Source organism: Phalaenopsis equestris, unplaced genomic scaffold (genome assembly GCF_001263595.1).
Source record: "Phalaenopsis equestris unplaced genomic scaffold, ASM126359v1 Scaffold000533, whole genome shotgun sequence".
Lineage (NCBI taxonomy): Eukaryota > Viridiplantae > Streptophyta > Magnoliopsida > Asparagales > Orchidaceae > Phalaenopsis > Phalaenopsis equestris.
This window is the reverse complement of record NW_018164973.1, coordinates 86,403-99,997: the sequence shown is the minus strand read 5'-3', so window position 1 is coordinate 99,997 and position 13,595 is coordinate 86,403. Positions and strand designations below refer to the sequence as shown.

Here is a 13,595-nt window from a genome sequence, read left to right as displayed (position 1 = left end):
AATTGTAGGATTTTCCCGCACTTGTATCATTCTGTTGGGCTAAGAGAGGCTTCTTCTTTTTTTCTAGAAACACCCAAATATCTTTATTTGATATTTTTTTCCCACAAAACACCTGAGGAGATTTCCAAGATAGTGGTTTATCACTTCTATTTGGTCACTTGTCTAGGAATACACTGCTTACTCCATAGGGTCTTCCAAAAATAGCTCAAAAATTTCTCATCTCTATTTGAGGTGATAACATACTGGACCTCCCTCAGTAGTGGTAACTTAGGAGGTTCATTGTACATAAAATCCTGAATCATTTTAGCAAGAGCTACATTGTAGTTGGTATCAACTCCTCAAATTCATTGCCCTCTTAGATAACCAATGACAGTCTTGTTGGTACTCCTTTGTAGGCCTAAAAAAAGATTGTTCATGACACAATATCTTCAAACTTTGTATGAACACTCGTTACCTCAAATTCTGTCCAACGAAAGTGTGCAATTTGATTCCATCTTGGTGAAAGAATGTGTTATTGTAGACATCATGATATGTGCAACAATCGTACTGCTAAGGACAACCTAATAGAATGTGACATACATCCATAGGGACCCACGTCGCACCACACTTGCTACTGAAAATTCTCGGCAATATAAGGGAAGGTATTTGAGTTGCATCTCTCTTTACATCTTCGATCAGATAGTGATTTTATTCTTTTCTCATAATGGCATAGGCGCATTAATTTTTTCATCACAGAAACACACTCTTTTTTAACTTAATCACAACTAGTTTTACTTTTCTGTCAGGCGGAACATCCTCGAATTCAAAAACACATTCCACTGTATGGATGACGTGGGTCCCCTCCCACGTTCCAGCTGCCTAGACGGACCGGTGCGTGGGTGTTCCCCTCCCACGTTCCAGCTGCCTAGACGGACCGGTCCATGCATGGGAGAGCCGACCGGCTTCCCCACATGGGTTTGGTGCCCCTACATATTTTGCTCTTGTGTTTTAAGTTTTCAATTTTCGAATGTTTTCTGTTGAAACAACCGTCAGCGTCACCAATTCTCCCTTCTAATGTTGTATCCAAGGGAAAGTAGTGCTCAAGCTGTATCTGAGGTGATGACTATCCTCAATTTCCCCTTCTGTCTCATCCTTCTCTCCTTTGTCGCTGTGCCTGTTGTAGATGCCCGAAAATAACCCTTAGTTGTTTTTCCAAAATTCCACTTTTTTGCCACCTTCCATATCATCTTCCACATATCGCTGCCTCCCAATCCCTGGTTCCCACCTACTAAAGCCTCTCCTAATCTAGCAATTGTCCTTCCTTCACCACTTCTATCTACCCTGGCTGCCCCCAGCCAGCCCTATCTTGTCGCAACCCCTTCCCCCATCACTATCGTTGTCTAAGAATATCCAATTTGCTGATCTCGGATCCGTCAGCCCCTTACCGTCCCTAACCATTCCTCTGCCAACCATCGATCGCCCTTCCACCCTACCTAACCAACCACCACCCATTTGGGATACAACCCTAGTTGTGTTTGTGTCGAGTATGTTGCTATTTCTATTTCCGTTTTAGTGATTGTGTTTTCCTATTTTGAATTCAACAATAATATTTGGTTCTTATCATGGTTTGGGCTAACTCCTCTGGTTTCAATAGAGCTACTCAATGATCTTGTTTGAATCCATGCGCTGTCAAAGTTTGTCAAGTCAATCGTCACTCCAAAATCCTTGCTTATCTAATATTCTATGTCAAATCAACAACCATTGGTTCTTCATCACTGAAAACTTCTTTGTGTTAAAGGTTTTCATCTCCTTCATGTGAGTGACACTGTTATTGTTGTGCGCGGCTTTCTCATGTTATCTTCCTTCAAAATCAGCTAACCTCCAATGCATTTGGAGGATTTTCTGCTATGTGTCCTCCATGGTGAGCTCCTGAACTCCTCATTGAGAATTTCTCCTTAACGGCATGACGTCTTGTTCTTCTAATTAAAATTTTGTTTAAAAAGTAATTATGGTTTAGGGTTAGGGTTAGAGTTAGGTGGATGATGTGGAGAAATTTTTTATTTTTATCTTTTTTTATTTTATTTTATTTTCTTTTTATTTTTTTGAGGGAGTATTAGGTTAGGTTGTGCGAAATTTTGGTTTGGGAGTAAAGGAAGATAAATTCCTAAGCATTTAGAGTTGCTCTGATACCACATGACATTTTTCAGGGCTCCTAGAAAGTATTTAGGAAGAGGATGTAGCAGGAAAGTGACTATGGAATTAAGGAAGTGAAAATATGGGATATCAACAACATTTGGAAGGGGATAGATGACGTTAAGGTTGTCCAAGCTGAAAACAATGAAGAGAACCATGAAATGCTGGTTCGGGCAAGACATGATTGCCAAGGGGAATCAAAAACCTGTTCCTGAGTAAGATGCATACTCCACTTGTAAAAAAAATGATACAGCACTTCAAAGAGCAAAAATTTAAGAATAAAATCTCTAAAACAAAAAAAAAAATAATAGATAAAGCCTCAAAACATCAAAATAAAACATAAAAATAATTTCCTAAAAGGACATAACCCTTTAGGAAAGGAAAAACATATTACTGAAATTGAAAACCAGCGAGCGCGCGACTATTCGCACCCACCCCCTCACGCAGCGGTATTTTCGCGCACCAGCGTAAAAAAGCCTTGCATTCTGTTTACAAGACGCCCAAAATACAGCTAGCCATATCGTCCCCTAAATCTCATCAAATCAATCATTACTTGGCACCTCAATACTAAGCTACTAGATTCCCCAAAAGTACTCAACAAACAACTAGGGTTTCTCACTAAAAGAACTTGCCAAAGGTATTCATCTTCAATATGGAGTTCTCTGAAAATTTTTAACTAACAATCAACCAAAGTCAAATTCATTCCCTCACAAATAAATTCACATCAAAGTTCTACCCCATGGTCAAGCGTTGATGCCACCAACAAGGATGTCTTATAAACATAAGTGCAACTTCTGACTTCATAACAAAGCATGACTTTGGAGTAGGGAATTGGTTTTGGACAGTCAACTTCTTAAAAGCTACGCAAAGAAGTATGACTCACAAGCAACACGTCAAGTACAAAAAAAAAATAGCTCGAAGACCTAATTTTGCATTATCAATGCATGAAGCTTAGAATTAAAAAAAAAAAATTTATCATTGCATTTAGATATTCATTACATCAAGTTCAAAGCAACTTATATTTGTGTTGTTTGGCATTTCTCTTTTGAAGAGGTGCAAGTAAAAAAGCTTTGGAAGAAAATACAAATTAGAATTTCCATTTTCGAGAGAGATTTTATTGGGAAAAAAAAAATTGGAACTCACCATACAGTGAAATCGAAGCTCCCTCGAAATGAAAATAGGATTGGTGGTCGAGAGTGACCTTAGAAAGAATATAAAAAATCCGTAATGTTTTGCATATAGTTGAGCACAAGAAACTTAGCAGAGCATCTAGTTGTCAACTAGGCAAGGCTTCTAATTGAATGAGGAGATCTAGGTAAAGTTGGTCAGAGACTTCAAACTTCAATTCTTCTAAGCAAAGACCTTCATTTAGCCTGCATTGTTGCCTTCGTAGCCTCTATGCCGACTTGTTAATTTTTTGCCTCCTTGATGGACTCAATCTCTCAGCTACCAGCACCGTTGATTCCCCTCAAAAGACTTCATTATGAAGCGCTCATCTCAAAGTTTCAATCCTTTTAGTAGAAACTTGAAGTTCTTCCTTGATGGAAAAAGCAGTGGTGAGTTTGGAGTCAACAACTGCACACCACCAGCACAAAAGAGTACAGCATTCGAAGCCGGTTGGTTCTGCCAACGACTTCAGCATCATTAAGGACTTCAGCATCATTAACAGGCAAGTTGGACTATATCAACTCTCCAACATTCCCAATTTATTCATTCGTAGGTTGAGTGACATCAAAGAACTTGGAACCTTTCTCGTTGAAGTCGGCCAAAACATCAGAAAGTTAGATATCAACTAGAATACTAGATACTTTGAGGAATGTTAAACTAAAAAGTCGCAATGAACTTAGTCAACTAGAATACTAGATACTTACTCTGAGGAATGTTAAACTAAAAAGTCGCAATGAACTTAGTGATCTCTGCTATAAAAGAGGACTCTGGATTGTAAAATTCTACATTCAATCCTACTGTTGAAGTTGGAGTGAATTCCAAGGCTCCTTCCAGGACTACTGGTAGACTGTCGATTCTTCAATAACAATCACTGCACCACCGAAAGCCATCCTAACAAAATCCAACATAGTCCAACAGGCTTCCAAAGCAACCACCTAGCATTAAGGAGGATCCAGCTCCTCCAAAACTTCGTCATCTTCTTTAATCTTCAACTTCTTTAGCGAAAACATTTCCGTAAAGGAGGGGCCCTAAGCAAGCAGTGAAGCTCTTTGCTTCTTAGCCTTCACTTGCTTCCTTATAAGCTCATCCGCAACAGCAAAGCTTTAAAACATTAAAAATTCTTAATCTTTAAAGAGGATAAACGCTAGCAATTTCAAAGAAAGAACAAAAGACTAGAGCACGAGAAGCAAAACTTTGTAAGTACTACTGTTGAAGATCTTGGTCCTATGCAGAGCCAACATTCCAAATCAAGTATTGAGTCACAAAAACTATATAGAGCATTCAATGTAGACCCATATTATCTCAGTCAGGTTAATCAAGTCATTATCTGAACTTGAAATGAACAGGGATCAAGAGGTTGAATTTGAACCATCTTAAACAATCTACAACTTGAAATTTGCCAAGCTTTAATTCACCTAAAGCCTATCAATAAATGGCCCAAGAATTAGCCCTTAATCAATCATCAATACTAAGCTACTAAACCCTCCAAATGTACTAAACAGCTGACTAGAAATTCTCGCCCAATCAAACTTGCCAAAGGTACTCACCCTTAACATGAACATCAACCAAATTCCACAACTAGCAGTCCACTACAAGACAACTCGTCAACTACATAGCAAGCTACAACGAGTTAAAATTGTGTAAATATTTTGCAGCAATATATGTTACTTCATGTATGGATGCTTGTTTATGGTTTGACCAAAATTTAATTTAAAATATCAGAAATTAATGAAGTCAAAACTATGTAGCCAATTGTCTAATGAAAACATTCGTGCTCACCCAAATTGGTGTTACTCAGTTAATATTGTTCACCAAGCAAGTTCCGCAACACCTTCATGTTAGCCATATTGTTCACCTACAGATAATAATTGTCGCTTCCGAGCTTTAGGTTGGCAGGTTTGGTAAATAAACCTCAAATTCATATATCTAGCCCATTTTAATCTTCGAAAAAAACATCTGGACAAGAAAAAAAAGGACCTCACGAGTCTAGTCCTATTTGATAGAAGTTTTTTACTATGTGCAAGTACTTCTTTCAGGCAAGGGAATAATACTTCCAGCTATTGTAGTTTACATGCTAAGCCAAAGTTAAACAAAATAAGCCGGGATAACAATGTCATTCTAGTTGATTGGAAAAAGGAAACATAATATATTGAAGGGCCATTTACATACATACCAAACAATTCTTATGCATTTACATATCTTACACCTAAATTTTCATTTTTACATCCATAAGACTATAATCTTTAAAATCAAATAAAAAATACGACTTCTATCAGTTTTCTTACAAGTAAAGTACATAGGTTCATGACACCAAAGTGTCATAAATGTAAATATCAAACCTTTGGTGTTAGATACGTAAATACAAAGGAATTGTGTGGTATGTATGTAAATTTCCCTATATTGAATACACTAAGGACTATATATTGGAATACTCGCTTCATAATCCGAGACAATGTGCAGGTAAGCATAAAAAAGAAACTCAGAAATCGGAATGAGCAATGATCTAACAAAATTGTATAAATCACGATACTGACCGTGGAAAGTTCCTTGGCATGAATTGGTCGTGTTGATCGAACGGTTACAGGCTCTTCGTATTCACTGAATGTGAACCAGTTGTTATACTGCAGAAGGCAAGAGATATAAGTCGCAGTGATTCTTGTACCAGAATTACAGGAGCGAAAAAAGAAAGGACGTTAAATAAGTATCAAATGTGCTCTCCCTGCCTGATCAATAGCGAATAAAACAGGAACATCTTTCACCAGGGACAGCTCTTTCCTCAAACGAACCACTATACCAACTGAAGCATGTGTATAAGCAATCCCGGTTTGAATAAGATCAAATAATGTTGAACCCTCCGGCATTTCCATGGAATCAACTCCTTTCATCATTCCAACACCGGCACCCTCTCCCAAGGTGATGGGATCAAAAATTTGACAGGGTAAGTGTTGTAAACGAGCTTCGTTAAATTTCAGAAAATCCTGGGAGCACAACATAATTAAAAGAAAACAATGGTGCATTTGTAGGAAATTCTAACACTGCCAAGTCACGTATAGTAAAATATTAATAATTCATTAGTTATCATAATCAAGCCTTGGAGCTTAGTAAGTTAAAGATTAAAAAAAAAGCATAGCAATTAATTCCCTCTTAGCATTTTTCTCTCAAAGCGTAAAATTCTAAGGGTCATGGCATTCAAACGAGAGAAAATGATAAATAACTTGTGATCTCTTTGATTTTAGAAAAGCTGAATAGAGATATCTCCATAACAGTTCTAAGTCTGACTGTAGAACTAGAAACTCTAAAACTGAAGTTCCCAACCAATATCTTAAAAAAATAATAAGAACTAAAATAATTATATCTGCGGCTAATAAAAATCCTAAATAACACGGCCCATTATATTAAACAATTGAAGAAGGCCTGAAAAAAAAAATACTAAGAAGAGAAATATTAACAGTGGTCTGCTGGCTGTTGCAGAAATTGCTTGCAGAAAAATATAGCTGATCCAAATATTACACATGAACAAGTTGATGTTTTCAGAGCGGAACGAATCATCAACCTAGTGTTGCTAACCCCAAAAAGTGATAGTTGCTAACAGCAACAGCAGCCAATGAGGCATGCACGAAGAGATTAGGGAGGGGTGGGTTTTAATGGTAAATATGTAGTAGGATTGACATTAGCGAAAATGATATCACATTTAATTAGATTTTTTTTTAACAAATCACAAGAAAAATGTGCCTTATACCCAAATAATGGTATGTCACGATCACTAAGTTGCAAAAAAAGTGTCAATTAATTTCTATTTCGAGCATAAAAATCACTCTGAAAATCAGAATATATCTACTCAAGGATAAACATAACAAAAACTTAAAACATGAGTAAGAACCATTACAAAAGCAAACATGCAAACAATAAACTCGCATTCATGGCAAAATAAAAGCTGCAGTAAACATTTCTAGGGATCTATTCTGTACCGATGTATGCAAATGTTGAGTATTAAAAAGTACGTAAAAATAGTTGTGTTTGTACATAAAAGTTATGTTATTATATGGATTTTATGGTGTTTTTGTTTTCTGTTGTGCATGAAATTTACAGGGCAACGGGTCGGAAAGAAAATAGAAAAAGTTATATAGCATAACCTAGGCGCCACTGTAGCAGAGCGTAGGTCCCACCATAGCAGAGCCCAGGTGCCAAGTTATAGAGCCTAGACGCCCTGTCCAGCGCTGCAGCGCTATGTTGCAGAGCCTAGGCATCATGAAGAGATCTCCTAAAATTAATTTTCCCAAGAGACCAGAGCCTAGGCGCCCAAACCCAAAGCAAAGACGCCAGAATAAAAGATCAGAAGATAGAGAGCCCAAAGCCTAAACACCAAAATCCAATGGAATGGTACCCAAGCACAGAGCCTAGGTGTCCAATTGCAGAGCCGCGATGTCCCCGACAGAAATAGTTATATATGTTGAATTTCAAGTATTTGAGGAATGAATGGTTGGGAGTGTGGGTATTACTTAAAGGGAACACTAGAGAGTGTTTAAGGAGTTAAGCAGCCATTAAAGAGGGTCTAGAGTATGTAGGGAGTGAGTGAATCAATTTAGTGTGTGAGTGAGAATTTTTCTTGGCTTGGTGAAGCAAGGAGAAGAAATTTGAGGGAGGAACTTGAAAACTGTGGAATCCTAAGTTCTTTCATTTAATTATCTCTTTTCTTTGTTTAAATCTTGTAAAATATTGTACTAAATGAATTTGTTTTTCTGCATGTTTTATGAAATTATGTTTGACTAAGTTATTTTTCTCTTATGATTTTCTAGTTAGTACATAGAATGATGCAATTATGACCTTTCATGTAAATCTTGTGAAAAGCTTGTTTGTAAAATTCTCCAACTTCATTTAGCATTAAGTAGTGATCACACTTACACTTAAAACCTAATGTAGAAATAATGATATCAAAAGAGTCTATTTTTACACATGGAGGGAACACAACTAAAAATCAGAGGGATAGACATATGATCCCTAAACCTTAGCAATCTAATAGGGAAATGAAAAAAACCAATTTTTGAAATCTCTTTGAGCATATAGACATATTGCCTTAGAGTTTTAAAAATTAGGATTTTCACAATGTCAGAAGAGGCTTTAAATCACTTATGCTCTTGATTGACAATTATTGATCAATGAAACCTTAGCACAAAATTCTATATTACATATTAAAAATTCATAGGATATGTTTGTATATTGAAAACCTTAATCAAATTCAAGAAAAATCAAAATCACATTTCAAAGTTTTTATTTGAATAGATATTAGGATTTGAAAGATAGTGCTTAACTAAAATTCAGAATTTACCTTGGATCCTTAGGGAACTTTCTTGAACTTAATCCATTGTACAGCTAACATGACACATGCACTTGCATTAGCCCGTGCAAAATTGGGTCAGCTAACATACAATATGTATACAACAAACATGGTTATATATATCTTAATTACAGGCACATACCAAAAGTTGGCTCTATAAAAAGTTAACAGATAAGACTTCAAAGCCAAAATTCATGAATTATCAGTGATGAAATCCTGTACCATAGAGCAAAGGGACTAATGTTATTTAGTAAACAATCCAATAGATTAAATACATCTAAATTGTGCATTCGAAGAAGGGTATAAGTCAATAAGATTTTCAATAATGTTAATACGCACCAACTTTCATAGAAAACTTTTTTCAGAAAATGAAAATATTTGTATGACACTTCATAAGCCAAGAATACCTGTAGGATTTTTGCAGCCTGTACAGGAGTGTCCCAAAGATCACTATAGGGATTTCTGTAAAAGAATCCCCCATGCGTCCATTCTTTACCTCTAGGAACATACAACACTAGCCATCCGTCGCTGCGTGCCCAGTGTACAAGCATAGCAAGTGTTATGCTCTTTCCACAACTAACTGGGCCATCCAAAATTATTTGCTTCTTAATATTTGCATCTGCAAATGTTGGCTCAAATAAATATTACAATCTTTCAAATACAATGATGTTGAATATTTCAAAGCTGTTAAATATAAAATTTTCACCAAAAACTACTTTCTTTATTACATATCATATACCTTCCATGTATATCTTAAATGCAAAATGTAAACTATCAAATAAGCTCTTACTAAACCTTCTAAATAATGTGGTGGTCGGTCGAGAAGTAAAGAAGCCCTTTTACTTGTGTTACATTTCTTTTCACATATATGAATATTTCAAAATAAGGTTTAGTAAGTGGTTGTTTGATAATTTTATCTTCAAGCATTTATAGTTGTTAAATATGGCTCCAAATTAAATAAAAACTTCATAATTGATTTCATTTTTGTATATTGTGATCATGCTATTATCTTTTACTTAATGTGCATGCACCTGCCTTTTATCAAGATGGTTGAAGTCTGCAAAATATGTTTAGATTGCTCATAAATTTGATTATTATTCTAACATCAACTGTGTGTATTGTTTTACTCTAGCTCGTGGCCATCTAGAAAGAATAGGAATTTGCCGAGGGGTATCTTTGGCATGAAAAGCGACAACCTACTAAGAGATGCATTAATTTTTATGAAATCTCGCAATAATCATTTAGTTGATTATGATAACGATATAATACTTATAACAATAATACGTGTGTATGTATATTTAATAACATCAAAAGATATGGTACTTATGAATGTTTGAATTTTTCTTCACCTTTTATGGTAAGGGGAAAGAATATTCGGGCTAAATTCTGTGTGCTCATTCCTTTCTTCACTCTCAGGCCACTCAAAAGGATAGTTCCAAAATGGAATCACGAATTTTGATGTGTTTAATAGTAAATTAGCCTTCCAATTCCATGCATTTTTGTAATATAGTAATCTCTATATTATCTTGGACAACGCTCACAGAAATAATGAAACATAACCATAAATAAAAATACAAATGTGAGCCGGCACGGCAATAAAAATGACAGCGCAAAACCTACATTTGCAATCTATGATATTTTCTCAGAACAATCGAGTTGCATGTTTAACCAAGCAGCTGTTCCAAATCTTGCCAAATTTTGATTTATGAGAAAACAACTCCATGGTATAATTTGCACAAAAGAATGTAATCATATTAAACAAAAAAGATGTTCCAAGCCCACTTGGAGTGAACAATTAAAGTTATATTTTCACTTTGTAACTAAATTTTGGGCACCTTAAACTTTCCCATTTTGTCTAACCCTCAAATTGCCAAAAAACACAGTACCAGCTATTTACTGTATTGCCCAAAGCCCTGGTTTAGGTTATGCCTTGTGACTCCAAAAGATCAAACTACATAAAAAATTGTCTTTTCAATCATAAATGTGTATATATGTATGTCTGTGAGGGAGATTTTCAGAAGTTAAAAGCAGAGATAATTTAGCTCCAGCATGAATAGCAACAATTCAGTAATTTTTTTGCAGAAGCATGACATTTGTTCATGATGCGACAAAAGAATATAGAAATAAATTTTAAACATGGAAAACCGTTAGACCTTGTAACCAAAAAAAAAAAAAGATTCAATTAGTTGACTGTACATTCAGGAACATTTAAATTAAAGCATTTTAAGAAATATTAGAACCACAAGAAACATTTTGTAATTTTAAAAAGAGAAATGAGACATAAAAACTTTCACATTAAGGATTCCAGAGTGTCATGATAGTTTCATATTCAGTGGAGTTACTAAAAAGGAAATCACTAAATATTATAATGCCACAACTTTTGTTCCATTATCTTCTTTCCACAACATAACAGAAAACTAAGAGGTTATTTGGTTGGAGGACCTTTAAGTGTATTGCATTTCAAATACAAGGGCTTTATATTTTTTAATATTTAGTTGAGAGTAGAAAAAAATCTAAAATAAATAATTGACGATTTTTTAAAGTTAACCCATTATTCACTTTTTGTGTATTTGAAATTCGCCCAATTTAAGCAAGCTCAAAATAAAGCACACATTCGTGCAAAGCCTCACGCAAAGTCTCCTAACCACACCTAGTGACACTCGTTTGAAGCCTCCAATGTCGTCCTATAACAGCTCAGTCAGTATGCATGTGAAGCCTCTACCCTACAAAACCCCTAACTATTGCAGTGCCTCATTCATCCCTCCGTCTTTGTGCCATAGGTTAATTTAATTTTTATTTTTATCTTAAATTCTATTTGTTCTAAGAAAACACAAAAAAATGATCTACTGAACTCCAAATATGCTGCATTTATAATATCTTAATTCTAAATACTTCCACCAAACAGCCAAAAAAGAAACGTTCAATTCCAGAGAAAACTAAAGCAAGTCTTCAATGCATGTTCTCACTTCTACATACTAGTTCATCCAAAAATATGGAGAGAAAAAAAAAATTGCCTTGTCAAGTAATACAAATTTACATGACCCAACATAACCTAATCGTTGGGAGTTTGGGTTACCATCATATAGATCATGAGTTTGAGGCCTTGAGTATTTGGACGTATTCGAGTTTGAGATTAAATTCACAAAAACAAACAATACAAAATCTAAAATCATCCAAAATGCAGCGAGTCAAAGTAAAAATACGGTGCAATTGTCTGAAGACTGATAAAGAAATCAACTAATCAAAACCAGCAGACATTTGAGGAAATTAAGCATAAAAAGCTCACTTTTCTTACTAGGCCGCAGCAGCGGGTTGGAGATACGCCGGAAATTATCACGTAAATCTAAGAAACTCTGTCGCACCATCACAGCACAGCGCCGCGTCTCCTCAAACTCCTTCTTCATCCCCGCTGGTAAACCCTCCGGAAGCATCGCATTCCATTCCTCTAAACTAATCAACAAAACCAAATAAATTAAAATTAAAATCAAAACCAAACAGCAACAAGTAATCAATCAATCAAGCAAGCAAGCAAAAATGTAGCCAAATCAGCTGAATGCTACCTGAAATCGACATATGTGTTAGCTTGCTTGCGGGTTAGTGGATTAAAGGATTCGGTGACGCTGAAGAGAGGACGGCCGCCAGGTCCGACGTCGAGGGCAGGATCGTAAGTGAAGGGCAGCGGATCAGTGGGAAGTTCAAAAGAAGCGTTCATATCTTCTGTGGAAGAGGAATCAACAGCAGCTTCATCACCTCCTCCAGTTCGAGGTCCTTTCACCATAACCTTTCCCTTTTTGGAGGTGGCCTTGGGGGTCTTCGCCCTCGCATAGGTGCGAGATGCGACGGCGAAAATCGTTGGCGGAGGTGGAAGGAGTGAAGAGCTTCGACGGATAGCCGCCACGGCGGCTCCGGCGGGCCGGATAAAGGAGCCCAGCATTGGAAGAGTTGAAGGCCAGTTATGAGGTTCGGGGGAAGAGCGAGGTGCAGCCGGAAAAGCAAAGCCGATTCATTTGATTGGACCGTTTGGGCGTTTTGGGGCAGCTTATAACTGCGGCAGCGTTGGTTTTGCATGTTTTTGAAAATATTATTTGTCTTATTTGAATTTTTTATATTAAATATAGGCCGCGAGCAGGAAAAGTTGCTTATCTTTAAATGCACAAGGTGCCCCAAAGCAGCTTATAACTGCGGCGACTGGGCAGCTTATAACTGCGGCAGCGGTGATTTGCATGTTTTTGAAAATATTATTTGTCTTATTTAAATTTTTTATATTAAATATAGGCCGCGAGCAGGATAAGTTGCTTATCTTTAAATGCACAAGGTGCCCCAAACAATTCTAAATTATTTTTAAATTTTAATTGCCGTTTAATGATAATTATTTGTTTTATCTTTCTTAAATGATTTAAGGGAACATTTCTTTTTTTTATTATTATTAAATAAATTTTCTATATACTATCTAACTTGAAGGTAAGAGCTATTTATTTATCAAACATACTAATGTGAATGTAAAATATTAAAAATTTATCCAATATTTTATGATGGCATTTTCTTTTGTTTACACGACAAAATAATAAATATCGACTATCACTAATCAGGTGATCAACTGACCAGCATTATGTTAAAAAAATGAATATTTAAAATTAATGATAAAACATGATCATCAACCCTCTACAAACATATCTTATTCAATCAATTTGTGCATAGAGATAAAATTAACATTTGGTTAACTACGAATGATTTAGAAAATGATTCTAATTTTTTAAGTAGTAGAATATGTTACATTTACGAATATGTAAAGTTAATGATAAAACATGATCATCAACTCTCTAAAAGCATATCCTATTCGATCAATTTGTGCATGGAGATAAAATTAACATTTTGTTAACTACGAATGATTTAGAAAATGCTTCTAATTTTTTAAGTAGTA

General features: G+C 35.7%; 1 protein-coding gene across 1 annotated transcript in view; it reads right to left on the bottom strand.

Annotated features, from left to right (window-relative positions):
• Positions 1-12,711, bottom strand: part of LOC110028855 (28S ribosomal protein S29, mitochondrial) — a 26,263-nt gene extending 13,552 nt beyond the window's left edge. Inside the window, exons 1-5 of the mRNA XM_020730880.1 lie at positions 12,235-12,711; positions 11,961-12,124; positions 9,082-9,293; positions 6,063-6,317; positions 5,874-5,960 (exon numbers count right to left, since the gene is read on the bottom strand). Of these exons, the coding sequence (XP_020586539.1) occupies positions 5,874-5,960; positions 6,063-6,317; positions 9,082-9,293; positions 11,961-12,124; positions 12,235-12,608 (1,092 nt within the window). The 5' untranslated portion in view covers positions 12,609-12,711. The remainder of the gene's footprint in view (positions 1-5,873; positions 5,961-6,062; positions 6,318-9,081; positions 9,294-11,960; positions 12,125-12,234) is intronic.
• Between the last annotated feature and the right edge of the window lie 884 nt (positions 12,712-13,595).